A 21,193-nucleotide genomic window follows, 5' to 3' on the forward strand; every position below is an offset into this window, starting at 1 on the left:
TGATCCTCGCAACAACCCTGGAAAGTAGGTGCTATTATTATTTTCATTTTACAGATAAGGAAACTGAAACAAATAGAGGTTAAGTGACTTGCCCAAGTTCATAAAGCTAGTAAGTATCTAAGGCAAGATTTGAATTCAGATCTTTCTGATTCCAGATCCAACATTCAATCCACTATATCACCTAACTGTTTAGAAATGAATTAAATTAATTTAGATGGCATGATTTTAATTTTAAGAGAAGCATCATGGTTCAATGGATAGAGAGCTGACATCGAAGTCAGGAAAACTTTCATTCAATTCTCATATTTGGCATTTACCAGCTATGTGTCACTGTGCAATTTAGTTAACTTTTTAAAGCCACAGGCAACTCACTAAGACTATATATTGCAAGGATCCTGCCAATTTGCTTTGGTAGATGTTCCTCACCTGGAAATCCTTACACCAATGAAATCACGGTCTAGTAACAACAATAACAACAATAGTAACAGGAGAAGGAGGAAGAGAAGGAGAAGGAGGAAGAATAAGAATAAGAACATAGTACAGTCTAACCATGAACAGTGACTATTTCTCCAATGATGTCTTCCATTATGTCAACACAGTGTTTTATGGTCATATTTGCATACGTCCTGGGCATGTCTTGATAGCTTAGCTTCCCTTATATTGTTTAGCTTCTCTTTCTATCTCTTCCTGCTGAGTTTTGACATATTCTTTAAAAGTTAATAATTTTATGGAATTTTTTACATTGTTACTTTATTGAAGTTATTATTTCAAAGTTATTGATTCAATGGAATCACTGAAAATACAGAAAAAAGCACTCATAGACCTTAATACCATTCAACAAAGAAGGATGGTCCATGAGAAGATGAACTAATGCAAACTTGCTTGCTTGCCTCTATATATGCAAATTTTATGAAAATAATCAAAAGGATTAAAGGCCAATTTAACAATGGGAACAAAAGAGAACAGGCTTATTTTCAAAAATGATGTACCGTGGTGGGTCACATTGCTTCCAAAACATGGTGATAAAAACATGTGAAGAATAAAAGATCCATGGGATTTCTTGCCTGATGACTATTAAATACACACACACACAAACACACACACACACACACACACACACACACACACACACACACACACAGAGTCACTTAAGTAGGAAAAAAGTCTACCGTAAAGACTTTCAACTGTGTGCCAAGCACATGTCAAAATCATATAAAATTATATGAAAAATATGACAACAGAGATAATTTTATGTGACGATTTTCATCATTAATATTAAGCTAGACATAGAACAGAGACGATATGTTTACTAATGGTGTTCAACACTAAGTCTAGCAGAGAAAATCTAGCAGAGTTCATGACCAAAAAAAGGGGATTTTTAAGTATTTCTTCTCTCAGAGACAGAGAGACAAAGAAATAGAGACAGACAGAGAGACAAAGACAGGCAGTAAGACAGAGAGAGAAACAAACCCACATAGACACTGGCATACATCCAGAGACACACACAGAGGGCTATTTCCTAATAGACACATCATCAAAAGATATGAACAAACACTCCCCAAGAGAAGAATTACAAACTATTAACAATTATATGGAAGATTACTCCCTCAAGAGAAATGCAAATCAAAACAACCTTATAGTTTTACCTCACACACAGGAAATTGGCGAAGAACACAAAAGATGGAAATAGTCAATGTTGGAGGGCATAAATGCATACTACTAGTGCATTGTTGGTGAACCTGAGAATTAATACAACCTCTCTGAAAAAACTGCTTGGAATTATGCAAATAAAATGGCTAAATGTCCGTGTTCTTTGATCCAGGGATTCCACTGCTCGGCTTATAACTGAAGGTCTCTGATAGAAATACAGCCAAATATAATATACACCAAACTATTTATAGCAGAATTTTGTGTTGTTTAATTGTTTCAGTTGCATCCAACTCTTCATAACCCTGCGTGGGGTTTTCTTGGCAAAGATATTAGATTGGTTTGTCATTTCAGAAATTGAGGCAAACAGGGTTAATTGACTTGCCCAGAGTCACACAGCTAGTAAGTGTCTGAGGATAGATGTGAATTCAGGACAATGAATCTTCCTGACTTTGGGCCCTTCACTCTATGCACTATGGCACCGCCTGGATCCCCATAAGCATTTTATGTGGTAGTAAAGAACTGGAAGCAAAGTAGATGCCACCTATTAGGGAAAGACTGAACAAATTTTCATACATTAATATACTGTAAGAAACAGCAAATTTTGATGAATACAGTGAAGCATGGGAAGATCTATATGAACTGATGCAGACAGAGGTAAGCAGAGCCAAGAAAACAATTCATACAATGACTACAAATATGTAAAGGAAAGAAATCAACCACAAAACAGTTTTTAGAAATATCACAAACTTACAAAGAAAAAATCTGGCCCCAGAGAAGAGATATGAGAATATATATCCCTCAACTCCTTTGAAGAGATAGGGTGTCCACAGATGTAGAACATTGTGTGTGTGTGGGGGGGGGGGTATACACATACATATATATACATATATTAATTTTTAATTTTTAATTTCATTTTTGAAATAAAAAATTTAAAAGTAAAATAATTTTAAGAATTGTTATTTAATAATTATTTAATATTTGATGATATTTAAAATAATAGTGTTTAATAATAATAATTTTAATTTTTAAAGGGTATTGATTGGTATTGGTGACCTTAATTATCTCCCTTTTCTTTTGAAAACATTCTTTGTTATAAGGGATGGCTCTCTCAGAGAGAGAAGGAAAAGCAAAAGGAACATAGGCTAAAATTTAGATGATGTGAGAACAAAAGATATCAATAAGGCTATATATTTTTTTTTAAAAAACTCATTACTCATCCCTAAAGGAGCTCCAATCTCTTGCAGTCCTAAGGAAACATCAAGATTTAGAAAGAACTCCTTAAAGCCACTGATTTATTTCAAATTTCACAAATTCTGCAACATGTGAAGCTACATTAGCAAAATGGTTTTTGTTCCTTCCATTAATATGGTTTCCCAGCACCCAATTCTACCCCTGTATAAAATGATAGTCATCAACTATTGTACTATATCCCGCAGAAACTTACCTGGAAAGCAGTCAAGCATTGTCCTGTGGAATCCAAGAGAAATAAAAATACAGCGAGATGGCGGCCCTTTCCCCAGTGGTGGGGAATGAGATAAGTATGGCAGTGGCAGCCATGTTTGCTGAACACTTGAGAAAATACCCCATCACCAATGGAGAAGGCAACTGAAACAGTAGACACTTCTATGAGTAATCAGTCAGCATTCAATGATGCTGCTACAGTTTCTGAGTATGATATAACAATGATTTTCTAAAAATCATTAAGTGAGAGCCAAGAAAAGTTTCTACTCATTGCACATGGCTTAGAGTCTGCTTCTGTTATGGTACTACGAAACAGAAATAGAAATTCTCTTCTATGAAATCCACAAACCATATGGGCAAAGAAAATCAAAGCTGCAAAGGACCTTAAAATTCCTCTTCTCCCATACTCCCTCCATATTCAATGTTCATTATTTTACACAACATTGTTTTCTAAGTAAGACAAAATGCTTCAAGAAAATAGAATGAGAATAAGAGGTGGGGAGCAGTCCAAACAGGTATCATGTCGGTGAGGCAATGTGGCTCTATGGAAATGGTGCTGGATTTGGAGTCAGATCACCTGGGTTGAAATCCTAGTTTTGTCACAAACATCCTCTGTGACCTCAAAAAGTCACTCACACTCTCTGATTCTTATTTGATTGTTCTATAAAATGGAGAAGGGGTAGAACTCAGAAAGCCTTAAATCTGTAATCTATGATCTTATAATATGAGTGTAATGAGAAAGGTAAGATGAGAAATGTACATTACAACCAGACAGAGGAGGCCATTGAATGACAACAGCCGTTGATATTTTATTCAGTAAGGAATGGGGAGCTGCTGAACGCTTTCAGGTAAAGTGGCACAATCAGAGACAAAATTTGGGCAGTAGAGGGAAATATCAATTAAAGGGCATATACTGAACAGGAGACTGATAGGAAGGCAAGGTGAAAAGTAGAGGAGGCATGAAATAAGGTGGTTGCGTCAGGAGCTAAAGAGGGATTATGCAAGCCAGATTGCTGTGGTAGAATTGAAGGGACTGCTTAAATGTCAGGGACGAGGGTGAGGGAAGAATGAAAGAGAACTTTGATGTTATAAGCATGATGACCAGAAGGATAGCGGTGCTCTCAACAGAAATAAAGAAATTAGAATAAGAAAGTTTAGGAAAGGGGGTAAGAGATGAGTTTAGTGTGTGACATATTGCGTTTGAAATACTAGGGGGAACATCTAGGTGGATATGGTCAACAGGTCATTAGGAATATGGACCTGGAGCTCTGGGGAGAAACTGAAACTTGATGTAAGCCTTTATAAATTATCTACATAGAAATAAAAGCTGAGGCCATGAGAATGGATCAGATCATTAAGAGAGAGCACATTCTTATGCTTTTTGTTTCCTGGAACCCTTTAGATACCCAGTGAAGCCTATGGACCCTTTCTCAGAATGATGTTTTTAAGACTGGCTACAATATTCAAGGAATTATATGTGGAGAAAATAAGACTTAGACTAAGCCTTCGAGGCTGGTAGAGTGTTAATAGGTAAAGAAAAGAAGGGAAGGATCCAGGAAGAGAGATCAGCTTAAGCAAAACTGTGCAGGGGTGAAAGAGCACATAGCATTAAGGGGAAAACAAAGAAAATATACCCAAGGCATTGGTAGTGTGGTTGACCCTATGCGTGCTACTGCAGAATCTCCTCTGCATCATCTCAGCTATTTCTTGGAGAGGGCTCACTGGGGAAGGAAGAAGGTCCCCATCTCTTCTGTCTCACTACTGTCCATTAGCCTGGCAATGCTACATGACTGTGATTATTTTATTCCTTTATTATCACTATCATTATTATTATTATTTAGTAAGTAGTACTTTATTTTTCCCATGTACATGTAAAGATAATTTTCAACATTCATTTTTCGTAAGATTTTTGAGTTCCAAATTTTTCTGCCTCCCTCCCAACCCCTCACCCCAAGACAGCAAGCAATCTAATATAGGGTATACATATGCAATCATGTTAAACATATTTTCACATTAAGGACTGGTGATTAATTTAACAGAGGCCAAAGTTCTTTCCAAGGGGGATCTCCTTTTTTCTTCACCCAGAGGTTTCTGGCTTCCTCTTCAACATTGGGCAGGAGCAGAAAGATCCTCAAATCTGTACAGACCTCTTTCTGACCTTGGTGTCCCTGCTTCCTTCCTTTTCTGAGGAAGAGGTTTGATTTTTGAAAAAGCTAGGCCACTTAGAATAGCTTTGGGAGCTCGCTTCCTGAAGTCATCTTGGGCAGGGCTCTTTCCACCTATGGCTTTATCATCTTAGCCCCGACTTGGAAACCATGCATAACTCAAAACCACAAATTTCCTCTGTCACTTCCTGGCAAAGTCCCCAGATCCATGCTGTCTGCTCAGCAGATGTAGGAGTCTCTCCACCATTGACAGCCCTAAAGATGACCCCCCCCATCCCTCTAGAGCCCTTTTCTTCTCCCTTTAAAAGGGAGGAAAAGAGAGCCAAATGATCAGTAAGGCAGACAACCTTAGAACCTACTGAACATCATCCCAAAGTCTTCTTCTTTCCTCGTGGTGCCATGAAGATCTTTGGAGCCGTTCTGCCCATGGTCCTCCTCACTGCTTATTTCATCTGTCAGGTCTATGGCATACCAGGTAAGTGTACTTGGTTCTCCTCCCTCCCATCCCTCCTGATACCTGCCCTCATCTTGTTTTCATTAAATATCAGAAGGGCCTCTAACTTCATGGAATCCTTTTATTTAACCAAAAGCCAGAAAATGGCTTTCTTAAGGAAACAGTTAGTTAATTGTGGAGTTTGAACTAGACCCCAAGACTGCTAACTCCCAGTCTCAAGCCCTTCCTATCACACCATCTTAAATTGAGCATGGCTTCCACCCCAGCATCCTCCCCTACCATGATGGATGACCCTCTCAAAGAGAAAGCCTCTGGTGTGTGGAGAAGGCATTTCTAGAGCTGAGCCCCAGGAACTTTTGCAAAATGTTGCATGAAAGTCCAGAATTTAAACTTGACATTGAATTAACTTGACTTTTTTTTTTAGCAGTTATAGTACAGTTGCTTTTTTATTGAAATTTCAACACTAGATACTTATCTAAAAGGGAAGAAGAAGGGAACATGCATTTATTAAGTGCCTACTATATGTATCAGGCACTGTGATAAGAGCTTTGTAAATTATTCCATTTGATCTTCACAAAAATCCAGGGAAGTAGGGAGTAGTATTATGCCAGTTTTGCAATTGAGGAAACTGAGGCAGGCAGAGGTCAAGTGACTTGACCAAGGTCACACAGCTAGTGAGTTTTTTGAGGCTGCATTTGAACTCAGATCTTCCTGACTCCAGTGCCAGGGCTCTATCCTCTGTGCAACTAGCTGTCTCAGATAACAAAGAACATATAACTAAGTGTCAAAAGTTCTCAATCTCCGAATCTCAACTCACTAATTGCATTGCAGAAACTTGTCAGGTAGAAATGGGATAGTATTACTATGAAGCCTCCCCATTTCATTGATGGAGCAACAAAAGCTTGAACTACGTCATGAATCATGTCCCTCCTACACCCTTAGTGTATCATCCTCAGCCTCGCCCTGGGACTCATTCTTGTCCTTGGATCTGAAGCGGGGGTGTGGCCAGGGACTGGGGGTGGGGAGAGAGAAGAGTAGCATGGCACAGAATTGCAAATGAAGGGTTTTGATCTTTGTACCTTATCTTCTTTTGGATTCCCTTTCTTGGATAACTCACCTTTCAGGGGAAAAATAAAGCATCCTAAATATTTCTCATTTGGGCTTTGTTCAAAGGGGAGGAGAGAGGGAACAAACGTATTCAGCTCCTACTATGTGCTAGAAACTGGGCTAAATGCTTTGCAAATATTCCCTCAATTGATTTAGATGGCGTCTATACTCCAGAAAAATGCTGCTTTGAGTACACCAACAAGAAGATCCCCTTGAAACTCCTGGTCAGCTATAAGAAGACCAGCAGCATGTGCGCCAAGGAAGCAGTGATGTAAGTTAATGCATATAACGACATCCTAATCACAGTACTGCACTGACTACGCACAAGGGGGGAAAGGAGTGGGGCAGCAGAAGCTGAATCAGTCTTCGGCATTTGGGGAAGTGAAAGTAGAGCTGATTTAGGACTTTGTGTGCTTGGACGTAAGAACTAGTTAGAGTACTTTTCATGTAATTGAGTCTACTGATAAAAATAAAAAAAGAATATGGGACACAATCAAAAAGACTGACATTAACAAATCTGAGTCAAGAGTAGAATACTAGAACCATAAAACACAAGAACTGGAATGATACGCAGAGGATAACTCTCCAGTCCAATCTCCTCATTTTATAGACGAGGAAAATGAGGTCCATGACAAGTAATGACTTGTCCAAAGCCTCACAGCCATTTGGTGGGACAGCCCAGTCTCTTGACTCTTGACTTGGTGTTCTTTCAGAAATATCATCCATAGTTGAATGGTAGAACAGAAAGAATACTGGCTCTGGAATCAGAGGATCTGGATTCAAATTCCAGCTCCCATGCTGAATATCTGTGTGACAATGGGCAAGTCATTTAACCTCCATGGATCTCAGTTTCCTCAAGTTGGGACAAGATTGTCTCTAAGGACCCTTTTAGCTCTAGGCTTATGGCCTGTTCTGCCAGGGAAGTAAACATCCCACTTTGTCTTCTAGTCACTTTAAGCAAAACATTTCTACTCTCTGAGCTTCATTTTGCTCCTCTAAAAAATGAGAGATGATAATCATTGAGGTCTCTTTCCACTCTGACATTCCATAATTCTATCATTCCATATAAGGAACTCCAAAGGACAACTCTGAGATTTATTGATTTCACATGCAGGAAGACAGGGAAGAACAAAAAGATTCTTGGATCTACAGCTGGAATGAGACAGCATGCAAGTGGGCAGTGGTAGCTGGTGGACAGACACAAGGGGATGCAGTGTATAGGTCTCTAAACTTTGCTTGGCTCTTTCCTTTGATCCCCAACCATCCATTCCAGCTCAATGTATGAATTATCTCAGTTACTACTCATCATTTCATCATAAGCACCTATTCCCCACTTGTAGGGATAACTCTATAAACTATCCCAAGAGCCAGGATAGCTCTACCAGGAACGGGCATCATATTCTCCTGAAAGCAGCTCCTGATGTACCTCCTTCTCCTATCCCAGTTTGGGAGTGTGTCAAGATTGGGATGGAGAGCAGGTTTAGGGTAGGATGATTCAACCACATTGGCTAAATACACAAAGATACTCAACAAAAGCTCTTATAAAATCTTTCCTCCACAGCTTTGTGACCAAACGTGGCCTCAACCTTTGTGCTAATCCAAAGGATCAGTGGGTCCAGCATCTTATGAAGAACCTAGACAACATGAAAGCCAAGACCATGAAGCCCATGAAGGCCTTAACCACTTCCTCTTACCCCAATGTGACCTCTTACACCAATGTGACCTCACACCAAAGCAGGAGTAAAGAATAATTTATTTCCCTCCAGTTTTCCATAGCTGCTCTCTGAGACATTTATTATAATTTAAATGTTTACTCTTATTATTATTATTTAATTTTATGTGCCATAAATATTTGTGCGTTTAGTTTTATTTATTTTTCTTTGTAACCAACCTTTGGGCAAGTCATTTAACCTCAATGGGCCTTAGGTGACTCCTTGCAAAATGGGGGAAATTCTTCTCCTCCCTACCTCAAGGAAAAATGACAAGAATCTGTTTGAATAATGTTTGAATTGTCTGGAAAAATGTTACTACGGAAAAGGAGGCTACGATAGGGTGATTGAATTGCCATAAAAATAAAGTTTCGTTTTTAAAACCTGGTAACTGCTTTTTCGTGTGTGTGTGTGTGTGTGTGTGTGTGTGTGTGTGTAGAAAATAAATTACCCAGGGTGGCAGGGTGCCGAGGTGAAGGGGTGGAGGGGAGAGCAGGGATTAAAAATAAAGAAGTATATTGGTGGCATTTTGAATTGATTGAAGCTGTCTCAGTTTCAGGGCAAACCAACTATGACCAGGATAAAAGTCATACTACCAAAGAGGCTCATTATACATAAATGTTAAGAAATCCTTCTTTAGACTTTGTAAAAAAAATTATAAGTCATAAAGTGAAATGATGAGCTTTGTTCCACTTGGTTGTGAAATGTTGTTATGCCCTCAGGATCCTGTATCCTGTTTACTGAAACAGGAAGCAGTTTTTCATTCAGGTATTTGGCTTGCTTAATTATTCTGGGAAGTTCTCAGTCCTGAGCTACCTTAAGATCAGCCTTAAATTAAGTGAGTTCGGTATGTCAGAGTAAATGTGCTATGGGTTTTAGAATTTGCTCTTCCAGAGCTAAGAGGAATGACATCAATCAAAACTTAGCAATCAGCCAACATATGTTATACTCTTGTGCAGGGCACTGGGGATCCACATAGTAAAGTGTGACAGTCCCTGATCTCAAGGATTTACATTCTACTAGGGATATGCATGTTTACCAATGCATAAATGCAAGGCCTTTTGGAAGAAATAGCCCTTGAGCTGAAGCTTGGAAGAAGCCAAGGGTTCTAAGAAATAGAGTTGAAGGAAACCATTCTTGACATGAGAGAAGCGGACATCCTGTGCAAAGACATGGAGGTGGGAGATAGTTATATATGGGGAACAAGTAAACCAGTTTTGCTGGAAGGTAGAGTATATGACATGTATGTGCTTTATATACATCATATGTGATCAGCCTGGAAATATATGAGACAGAATTTGACAGACTTTAGTGACAACGGAGGTGTTTGTATTTATCCTAAAGGCAATGGGAAGCCATTGTAACTTCTTGAGCATAACAGTGACATGGCTAGACCTGCAATGAAGGAATATTACTGTGGAAACTGTGGGGAGGGGAAGGAAGAAAATAAGCATTTATAAAATGCTTACTTTTGCAGGTACTATTCTAAGTGCTTTTACAAATACCCCATTGGTGGTATTGATCATCTCTAAGCTTGCATGGAGACAAAAGAGACTTGAGGCAGAGAGTCCAATTAGGCCAATTCTTCCAGTAATCCAGAAGTAATGAGGCGGTCAGAGTGTGAGTGGAGAGAACGGTGGAGGAAATGTAATCAAGATTTGACAAAGTGGGATGAGAGAGACTGAAAAGTCAAGAGTCATTCTTCAGTCATGAACTTCATGACTGGAAGAATGAGGGTGCACTCAAAAGAAGTGAAGGAGTTAGGAAGAAGGGAGGGCTCAGGGAGATGAGCCCTGTCTCCAACATTTCACGTCTGAGGTGCCGATGGGACATCTGCAGGTAAATGCCCAGTGGGTAGAGTTGGAGACATGGTACTGAATCTCAAAAGAGAGATGGGAGGATGGAAAATGGAGGTTAGGAAGCTAGGAGGCTGCCCTAAATTTATCCCTTACCCCTATCTTTTGGTTTTGATTATTTCTCTCCATTCTACCACATATGCACACATGCACACATACACACACACACACACACACACACACACACACACACACACACACACACACACGGTTCTCAATGTATGGGGAAATCACCTATCCCAATGCCGTGTAACCCTTAACCCCCAGAACCACTAATGCCATCTTCTTTCCAAGCCCTCAGATGCCCAATTTGTACTCACTCAGAAAGATGTGAGTTAAGAACTTCACCATCTTCAAGTACTTGTAGTCAATTCAAACCATCACCTTATTTTAGTCACTAGGAGGAAAACCTCATTCATTCATTTACTGAGGATATGTGCCTTCTGTGTGTCCAATCCTATGTTAGGTGTTGTTAGGGCTAGAAAAGAATTAGAAGGCAGGATAATTTCTATTCCTGTTGGAAACATCACAGAATCACAGAATTTTAGAGTTGGAAAAGACTTGATTGACACACAAACCTGGGAGAAAAAAAATATATCTATAGCATACCAGACAAATTATCAATCAGTAAACAAGCATTAATAAAGAATGTACCATGTGCCAGGTCCTGTGCTAAGTGGTAGCAATAAAAAGATAAAAATAAAGCGATATCTTCCCTCCAGGAGTTTACTTCCTAGAGAAGGAAGCAATGGGTATGTATATGGAAAGATCGAGGGGTGGAGGGCCACACACTCTGCCCTAGCTATTCTTGTTACTCTTTTTTTTTAGGTGAAGACAGGTATCTGTTGAATTAATTGATCAGACATGTGAACTAGATGTGAATAGGGATTGGTTATCTCCTGCCTATCAACCAGAGATCCCTTATGATTTTGGGGGGGACTTAGTAATACCCTGGGTGGCTTGTATAAACACAGCAAGTTAGTCTGTAATTAAGAAATCCAGTGCTGGAAGTGGTGGAAGCCTCTAGCCAAGCCCCTAAGAAGGCATTGCTTGGGGAGTAGGGGAGAGGAAAATATTGGTCTCCTTCCCTACCTCCCCTCCCACCTCAGCCAGACGAGAATGTTTTAAACTTCAAGAGGTTGAAGGATTAGAACTTTTCATTGGTATTCCATCAGAGTCCCTGTGAAAATAATGGCTGGTGGCAGTGTCTTTACTGGGAGCTGAGGATAGACTAGACAGGATGAGGAACAGCAAATTCAAGGCTCCTCAAGAAACCCAGCAGAAAAACTACAGCTTAACTATGGGAAACATCTTCAGCAAAAAGGACATTCACAACCTATGAGTGATCATACACTCTCAAGTTTAAGCCTATTCTCCCCTGGCTTCTATAGGTATTTGTAGGAGAATGTGTCAGAGTCTTTTCAGGGAGGGAATATTTCCTGCCAATTGTTCTAACAATCCCACCTTAGTAAGTACTGTTATCTAAAAGCTAGTTAAATCTGACTGACTCACTGATACCTAATAACCATCAGGAGGGAAACACGCCAGTGGGAGTTTATGAAGCCTCAGAAAGTTAACCTCTCCCCAGTCTCTCAAGGATACTCCAAGAACTTTGAGGGGAGATTTAGCAGCCAAGCTCTAGAGAGGTAGGCTGACATTGTGAATGGAGTTTTTGGAGAGACCTCCATAACCTACATGTGCTAAACATATAAATATATGCAAAACATACCATAGCTGTAGGGACTGGGCCTATGATTTCATTTCTATAGAGAACTTCCAGATGAGAAACCTCTTTCCACCAGTGTAGGTTGGCACCTTCTCTGCAATTGAAGAATAAGAACCATGTAAAACCACAAAAATGGGAGCAGCTCCAATCAAACATGACTGAGGATGAGGAGGATGGAAGTAATAAAGATGAAGAGGAGGATTCTGAAGAAGAATATATGGATTCCCACCGAAGGTCATCTGAAAGAGTTGCCCAAGGTACTGAGGTTAAGTGACCTGTGTAGAATCCCATAGCCACTGTACGTAGGCAAGACTGAAACTCAGGTCTTTCTGACTCCAAAGCTAGCTCCCAACCTACTACAATGTGTCAAAATAAACTCAAAGTAATTTGGGGTGGAGGAGGGATTGTTGAATCAATAGCATCCAAGATGACTAGGAAAAGGTTCATGTAGGTAGAAGGGTATAAGTTTGTCTACAGCTGGAGGGATGTCAGAGGATATCTAATCCAACCCCTTCACTTTAAAGTTAAGGAGAGGTCTCACCAGCAAAAGGCTGCTGAGGGATGGACTCTTCCCCACACTTTCCTCTGCCAGAGACATTGCCTGGATCTCTGCCATCAAATCTGTACCCTCGGCCACCTAGTCATAGACCACCACCATGGGGAAGCTAGAAACCAAAGTGAGCCAAAGAAAATGGCTCCTTCCCCAAAGGAGACAGGAGACAGTGAGGATGAGGACATATAAGAAACTGAAGAAAGCAGTGGAGAAGAGGTGAGTAAGGCGGCTGTGGCTACACCAGCAAAGAAAGTATCAACAGTCAAAAAAGCCTTTGTTGCCACAAGAAAGCCTTTATGATTCCTGGTAAGAAAGCCCTGGTCCCTGCCAAGAAAGTGACTAACCCATCCAAAGCTGTCATCACACCAGGCAAGAAGGGAGCTACTCCAGCTAAAGCAGCAGCTCCCCCAACCAAAAAGAAAGGGTGGCCAGGTGGTAAGAATGCCAAGGATTGCCAAATGGGAAGAAAGCCAAGAAAAATGACAATGAATCTGAAGAAGAGGACAGTGAAGATGAGGATGAAGAATAAGAACCACAAAAATGGAAGCAGCTCCAACCAAACATGACTCAGGATGAGAAGGAAGGTGGAAGTGATAAAGATGAAGGGGAAGATTCTGAAGAAGAATCTATGGATTCCTACCAAAGGAAGGCTACTTCTATGAAGCTGCCCAAGGAATCAGATGAGGAGGAGAAGGAGGGAGGTGAAAATGAAGAGGAGGAGGAATAACAGGAAGTGCCCATCAAAGAAATACCAGAGAAGAGGAAAAAGGAAATGGGCAAATGGACCCCAAAGCCAAAAAACCAGAATTGGAAACCCGAAGCATCTACAAAGTTCAACCTCTTCCTTGGTAACCTGAACTTCAACAAAAGTGCTTCTGAGCTAAAAATCAACATCAAGGATTTCCTTGTAAAAAATGGTCTTAGACATGGGGATGCCTGCATTGATGCCACCAAGAAGTTTGGCTGCGTGGAGTCTGAATCAACTGAAGACATACTAGAGGATGTGAAACTCAGTGGTGAAACTGGAAAAGGCAAAAGAACGCAGAAAAGATTGAGATTTAATGGTGCTCTTCATCAGGAATCTGCCTTATGAAGTAATTCCGAGGGACCTCAAGGAAGGGTTTGAAGATGTTATTGAGATTAGAATGGTCTGCACCAAGGGTGGACGCCCAAAGGAATTACCTATGTTGAATTTAAGATAAAAGCAGACATGGACAAGGCCTTGAAAGAGAAACAGGGAACTGAAATTGATGGTCAAGTATTCATTCTGGACAACACAGAGGAGAAAAGTCAAGGTCAAGAGAATTCAAGAGGTGGGAAGAATAATTCCTGGAGTGGGAATAACAGCAAGCCAGCAGACTCAATGGCACTGGTGTTGAATAACCTTACCTTCCGTGCCACTGGAGGAAGCCTGTAGGAAGTATTTGAGGAGACATGGATTAGCTTGTCCCAGAGCAGCCAAGGCTGACCTAAAAAGTACTTACCTGTTCACTGAATTTGCCTCTGTGGAAGATGCAAAAGAAGCTTTGAAGTCTTACAGCAATACTGAAATTGAAGGCACGGCTCTTGAGCTAGAGCTAAAGGGGCAGAAGAAAACTGATGCAGCCCCAAGAAGCTGATCCTTTGTTCATCAAATGTCTGTCCAAAGACATGACAGAAGAAACATTGAAAGATTCTTTTCATGGCTCTGTTGGTGCCAGGACAGTCACAAACAGGGAGATAAGGTTTGGTTTTGTGGACTTCAGCTCAGAAGTTGCCTAAAGCTGTGAACAAAGTCAGGGAAGATAGTAAGATTGATGGAAACAAAGTAACTGTGGCCTGAGCCAAGTCCAATGTCTTTGGTGGTTGTGGGATCAGTGGCTGAGGAAGTAGCAGAGGAACCCACGGGGGCCTTGATGTCAGAGGCCGAGGAAACTTTGGAGGTCAGGGTAGTATCTAAGGAGGTGGAAACAACAAGAAAACAAGGAAAAAAGGTGAAGGGTGAATAGCTTATTCTCCATTTTCTTTTCCTCTGCTATTTGAATGGACTCTACAGGTTTTATCTTGTCATCCAATCATTGGCAGAGCCTTCTGTGGACATTCCAAGACAAACGTGCAGTCCAGAGGTCTTCTTGGGAAAACCTGGATGACATTTCAAGGGAGAGAGTGGTTGGTTCTACTGGACAGATGTTCCATATAAACTTTTTGCAGAGATGAGTGATAGATATGGGAGTTAACCTTTTTGTCTATAATATTATATCCCCAAACCATCTTTTCTTACAAATATCTGTAGTAGTTCCATTTTTACACCTGTTTTTGACTGTAAACAAAAAAGGTAAATGTTTTCTCCTGGTTCCTGTTTCAGTAGCCTGTCTTAGCATACATTAAAAGGGCCTAACCTGAAGAAAAAAAAAAATAAAGTGAGAGACAACTCACTACCTCCTAAGGCAACTAGTTCCATTACTGAAAGTTATGCTGACTCTGAGTCATTGTTGCCAGCCCTACTTGTCAATCAGTGTTGGGAGAGGCATCATTCAGTCTGCAGCTTTCGAATTACCTGCTATCAATCATGTAGCCAATCACCCCCACCTGTCACATACCTGCTACTTTGATGGGGAGAAGAGCTGAGATGCAATGACCCACCCCTTTTGCTGAGGTGGGCTTCTCTGAATTGCCTTAATCTCATTACAAAAGTTATCAGTAAAAGCTGGCTCCATCTTGAATCCTTTGCTGATCTCTAGTGATCAGTTTGTCAACCTGTTGCCACCTTAATGTATCTTAATAAACTCCTTTTAATTCTCTTTGTTCCGAGTTTTGCCTCATAAATCCAAACAAAGAATTTCCTTTTAATGCCATATTTGTAGTGCTCTCAACATTATGAAGTTGATGGGGTGTTTTTTTTTCCCCTGACATCAAGCATAAGTCGCTTCCCTCTAAATTCTACCCACTGCTCATGGTTCTGTCCCCTGAGACCAAACAGAAAATGTCTACTCCCCTTCCAAGGGACAGATTTCCCTTCAAATGCCCAAAGACAACTATCTTGTGCTGCTTGAATTGAATCCTATCCTGGATAAACAGAAAAATAAACATTTATTAAGCATCTACCATGTGCCAGGCACTGTGCTAAGTATTTTAAAATATCTCCTATGATCCTCAAAATAACCCTGTGATGTAGGTGCTGTTATTATGACAGAGGTTAAGTGACTTGCCCAGGGTAATGCATGTAGGATGAGTGTGAGCCAAGTGCTCCATCCATTAATCCACCAAACTTCCCCCTGTTTCTTCAGTATCTCTTTGTAGGTCATCTATTCATTCTTCTTATTGCCCTTGTTTAGACCCTCTCTCGCTTATCATTGACATGACTAAACCATTGTTCCTGGAAATGAGACTGGCACCCCAGAAGTGTTCTAAACAGTCCGGGGTTTCTTCAGCAGCACTCCTCTCCTTATTCCCAGAAGTGCAATTTAATTAATGCAATTTAAGATTCTTAGACTAAGGTTTTTAGATAAGACTAGTAGACATGGAGCAGCTAAATAATATCAGAAAAATGTAGTCCTCCAGGGCTCCTGCTCCCCCCTCCTCCTCTTCTTCTTCTTCCTTTTCCTCCTCCTCCTCTTCCTCAACTCCTGCTAACCCATTACTGAGTACATGCACACTTCTTCTAGTTTCCTCAGTGGAAAGGACAACCTTGTAGGATTTTAGCATTTAAAAAATGAAAGGGGTGGCGAACAAGCATTTGTTCCCAGACAATTTGCTAATAGAGGTTTAATTGTAAGAGGTGGATCACGATTAGAGCAGTGTATTTTGGCATTAAGGAGTATAATCATTTAATAAGCTTGTTTATATCCACAAAGCACATAGTTAGAAGCACAATAGAGGAAGTTGGAACTAAAATAGGGAGATCAAGAAGATTAAGTTTAGATACAGATAAACTGTGCCCAAGCCACAAGAGTTCTTTGAAGGGAAGGCTGAGTTAGAGATTACACCGATGATAATGGTTGGTCTTAAGTAGATGAAAACTTCCTGGAGGAGGGGGGGTGGTATATTTGACATTGGAGATGTCTAGACAACAGAGCACTTTTACACCTGGGAGAAAAAAATATAAATGCTATCACAGTGCCTAGCATAATAGGTCCTTAATAAATAGAACCCTCATCTAGTTTTGAAAGGGAAGTCAGAGCTATCTACCCATTTTTCAGATGAGGAAAACAAAGCACAAGAAGATTAAGTGATTTGTCCAAAGTCACACAAATATTAAGTGACAGAAGTGGAATTTGAACATAGGTCCTCTGACTTCAGCGCTTCTTTCCACTATACCATATCACCTCCTCTATTACCCTGCTGCTTGTCAACTGAACTATAAATTTTATCTTTCTGGGGCACTTTTTTGTTTCTGTTTCTTCTAGCTCTATAAGATAATTTTTGGTAGTTTGATTGGTTTGACACTGAGTAAGTAGATTAATTTAGGTGGAATTGTCATTTTTATTATGTTGGCTTGGCCTATCCATGAGCAATTAATATTTCTCCAGTTGTTCAGATCTGTCTTTATTTGTGGGAAAAGTGTTTTGTAATTGTGTTCATATAGTTCCTGGGTTTGTCTTAGCAGATAGACTCCCAAGTATTTTATATTATCTACAGTTATTTTAAATGAAATTTCTCTTTCTATCTCTTTCTGCTTGACTTTGTTTGTAATATGTAGAAATGCTGATTATTTATGTGGGTTTATTTTATTTCCTGCAACTTTGCTAAAGTTTTTAATTTTTTCAGCTAGTTTTTTAGTTGATTCACTAGGATTCTCTAAGTATAACATCATACCATCTACAAAGGGTGATAGTTTTATTTTCTCATTTACTATTCTAATTCCTCCAATTTAGCTTTCTTCTCTTATTGCTATGTTATATTTCTATATTATATATATTCTATATTATAATATAGTATATATTATATTTCTAGTACAATATTTAATAGTAGTGGTGATAATGCACATCCTTGCTTCTTATTGGGAAGGCTTCTAGCTTATCCTCATTACAGACAATGCTTGCTGATGGTTTTAGATAGAAACTACTTATTTTAGATAGATTTAGATAAATATTCCTGATAGCTAGGTGGTGCATTGGATAGAGCACTGGCCTGGAGTCAGGAAAATCAAATCCATCCTCAGAAACTTACTATGTGATGCTAGGCAAGTCACTTAACCCCTATTTGCCTTGGTTCCTCATCTGTAATATGAGGACATGGACACACTGGAGAAAGAAATGGAAAACTACTTCAGAATCTTTGCCAAGAAAACCCCAAGACTGAACAACAAACTACTTATCATTTTAAGGAAAGCTCCATTTATTCCTATGTTTTCCTAGTGTTCTGCTTGATTTTTAAAAATCCTTTCTGAGTTCTTCCAGGAATTCTTGTTTGATTTACAGCCAATTAACTATTTTTTTTCCTTTGAGACTTTGCTTGCATCTGTTTTGACATCAACGTCTTCTCCTGAGTTTGTGTCTTTATCTTCCTTGTCACCATAGTAGCTTTTAATGTTCTGGTTCTTTATTATTGTTTGCCTATTCTTTTACCTCATTTCTTGACTTTTTAACTTTATGTTAAATTGGAGGTGGAGGGTGCACTGTCCCAAGCTTAAGGGGTTCTTTGTGCTTTTATTTTCAGAGCTAGTTCTGAGGATCTGTAAGATTTTGGTGCTTTCAAGATGGTGTGTTCCAAGGACAAGTATGATCACTGCTCTCCTGGCCTGTGCTCTAGTCTTTACCCAGGAAAGGACCTTATTCACCTGCTAGGAAGCAGGTGCCCTCCTTGCCCCTGGAACTTTGACAAGGCCCCTGCTCCCTTGTGGCTGACCACCAGCCTCATCTCCACTCTGGAACTTTTACCTAGAACCACATATTGGCAACAAAGTTGCCAATCAACACCAACTATACCCAGTGCCTGCAACAGGTCCCTTGTAATCTTTTTTTTCTAGCCAGTTGTTCAACCCCCTTACCATCTCTGGGCTGAGAGCTCCTGAAGCTGCTGCTGCTGCTGCTGCTGCTGCTGCTGTTGTGGCCACATTTGCTTCCACTGCATGTGCATGCTCCAGAGAGGCCTCCACTCTCATGTTACAGACTTCTCCTGAAGATCTCCTAAGTTTTCTTAGCCTGGAAAAAAATGTCTCACCTTAATCTTTTGTTGGCTTTGTCACTCCAGAATTTGATTTGAGGAATTATTTTAAGGTTGTTCAGAGGGAAATGTTGAGAGAGTTCAGCTAGGCTGCTGCCTCTAATTCATCATATTGGTCCCACCCCCACTACTTTCTAAACTTGCCATGTAAGTGAACCTCTATCCAAGGACTCAGGTTTCCTGAAACTGCCTCATCCCTGAGGAAACATGGCTCCTTAAGGTCAGAGATAAGCTGTACCAAAATTCTAATTGTGTAACTCCTTTCTCCTGTTATCTTCAGTTCTCAAGGATTACATTACCATCTCTCTGTAGATGATTTCCAGATCTATGTCTAGCCTTGATCTCCCTCCTGAGTTTCAGTTCTGCATCAGCAGTTGCTCACTGGACATTTCAAAGGTGTGTCTTGGAAACATCGAAATTTCCAGAACGGAACTTATCTTTCCCCAAAAGCTCAGCTCCCTTCCAAACTTCCTTATTATTACCAAGGGTACCACGATCCTTTCAGTCATCCAGATTCAAAACTTTAGCATCATCTTTAACTCCTCACTTTCACTCATTCCTCATGACCAATAAGTTGCCAAAATCTTACAATTTCAATCTTCGAAACAGTGCTCTAAAATGTCCCTTCTCTCCACTCACACAGCCACCGCTTTAGTCTGATCCCTCATCACTTCTTGCTTGCCCCCCTCCACAGTAGTCTCATAATTAGTCTCCCTGCTTCAAGCCTTTCTCGGTGCCAGTCCAATCTCTACCTAGCTGCCAAAGTGATTTTCATCACACATATCTTATTATGCCACTGTCTCCTACTCAACAAACTCCAATGAGTCCCTATTCTCTCTAGGATCAGATATTAAATCTTTTCACAATTGGGCACCAACCTGCCTTTCTAGTCTTCTTACACATTACTTCTCTCCCAGACAGAACTTTGTGATCCAGCGTAGTTGCTGTTCCTCACACACTGCACTCAATCTCCCATCTTCATGCCTGGAGTGTATTCCCTCCTACTTTCTACTTCTTAAAATCCTTGCTTTTCTTGAAGAACCAATTCAAGTGCCATTTCCTTCATGAAGCTTTCCCTGATCCTTGCCCATACCAGCACTCAACTGCTGGAACATTCCCTACCTAAATATATATATATATACATATATACATATATATGTATATATATGTATATATATGTATATATATGTGTATATATATATATATACATACATATATATACATATATACATATATACATATATACATATATACATATATATATTTATATTTATATATACACATAAATACTATATATACTATATATGTATGCTATATGTATGTATATATATACACATAAATATACTATTTATGTATACATAAATACTATAAATATATGTATATATAATTATATGGAGAACACGTACAAAATTACAATATGATATGATGTGATACAATATAATAATATATTATCTGATGTGATATAATGTGATATGATGCAATCTAATCTAATCTAATCTAATCTAATACTGATCTTGTCTCCCCTACATCAGAATGTAATTTCCTTGAGGGCAAGTATTATTTCACTTTTGTCTTTGTATCCCCAACACTAAGCTTGGTGCTTGGCACATCATAAGAATTTAATAAATGCTTATTTATTGATTGATTGGATGACTGTCACTGCCTCTTGCCACCCTTGTCTCACCCACTTATATCTTTCCCTTCCAGACTTTTTTCCATACAATCTATACCTCAAGGTTGCAATTTCTAGCATTTATAGCAAATGAAGAATGAATAAATGTATCAAGAAATGCATGATTGGGAAAAGAACATGGGCTGTTAACATGGCAATAGCAAGTTTCCAATCCACCAACCAACAAGTATTGATTAAGTGCCATAGATTGTGCTAAGCATTGAGGATACAAGAAAAAACAATTCCTTTGCTCAAGGGGCTTAAATGGAACAACCAATGAGCAGCCTGTGCATTCTGCAGGTATCCTTGTGGTGTAAGGAGAGGACAAAGAACCCCAGCATATAGGGAGGATACCCTGTGATGAACTTAGAGAAAAGCACAGTAAGAACTGTACAGAATGAGAAGGCACATATGGGCTGTTATCTTCATCACTGAAGGGAAGACCCACGACCATGAGATTACCCATTCATTTGAAAAATTATAAGGGAAAAGAAACTGTACACTCTCAGAAATACTGTACTATGAGTATTTTTTTTAAACCACTCATTAGCACCAAAGTTTTGTAACCTAATCCTTGACTAATTTCCAAGGCCTGGCTCTGCCTATCTTGTTTCCATCTAGGCTGCCCCCTCTCTAACTGCCTCTTGGGCCCAGCTGACAATGGCACCTTCTGTCTTGGAAAACTACCTGGCTACT

The 21,193-nt window shown here is 39.7% G+C and overlaps 1 protein-coding gene and 1 pseudogene across 1 annotated transcript; both read left to right on the forward strand.

The window, feature by feature from the left end:
• Nucleotides 1-5,322: 5,322 nt before the first annotated feature.
• On the forward strand, nt 5,323-8,937 carry LOC110192271 (C-C motif chemokine 13-like). Its single transcript, XM_020963339.2, has 3 exons — nt 5,323-5,751; nt 6,994-7,108; nt 8,399-8,937. The coding sequence occupies exons 1-3, from the start codon at nt 5,676-5,678 to the stop codon at nt 8,586-8,588; spliced, it is 381 nt and encodes a 126-aa protein (XP_020818998.2). The 5' UTR covers nt 5,323-5,675; the 3' UTR covers nt 8,589-8,937.
• A 3,345-nt stretch (nt 8,938-12,282) lies between these two features.
• LOC110192197 (nucleolin-like) lies at nt 12,283-14,545 on the forward strand (annotated as a pseudogene).
• The last annotated feature ends 6,648 nt before the right edge of the window (nt 14,546-21,193 follow it).

The sequence above is a fragment of the Phascolarctos cinereus genome, unplaced genomic scaffold (assembly GCF_003287225.1).
Source record: "Phascolarctos cinereus isolate Bilbo 61053 unplaced genomic scaffold, phaCin_HiC Scaffold_5;HRSCAF=322, whole genome shotgun sequence".
Lineage (NCBI taxonomy): Eukaryota > Metazoa > Chordata > Mammalia > Diprotodontia > Phascolarctidae > Phascolarctos > Phascolarctos cinereus.

What these genes read in the sequence shown, in the direction of transcription:
- LOC110192271 (XM_020963339.2), top strand. Translation starts at nt 5,676, where the DNA reads ATGAAGATCTTTGGAGCCGTTCTGCCCATGGTCCTCCTCACTGCTTAT. An exon ending in TCAGGTCTATGGCATACCAG is followed by an intron (nt 5,752 to 6,993) that starts GTAAGTGTACTT and finishes CAATTGATTTAG; the next exon opens with ATGGCGTCTATACTCCAGAA. An exon ending in TGCGCCAAGGAAGCAGTGAT is followed by an intron (nt 7,109 to 8,398) that starts GTAAGTTAATGC and finishes TTTCCTCCACAG; the next exon opens with CTTTGTGACCAAACGTGGCC.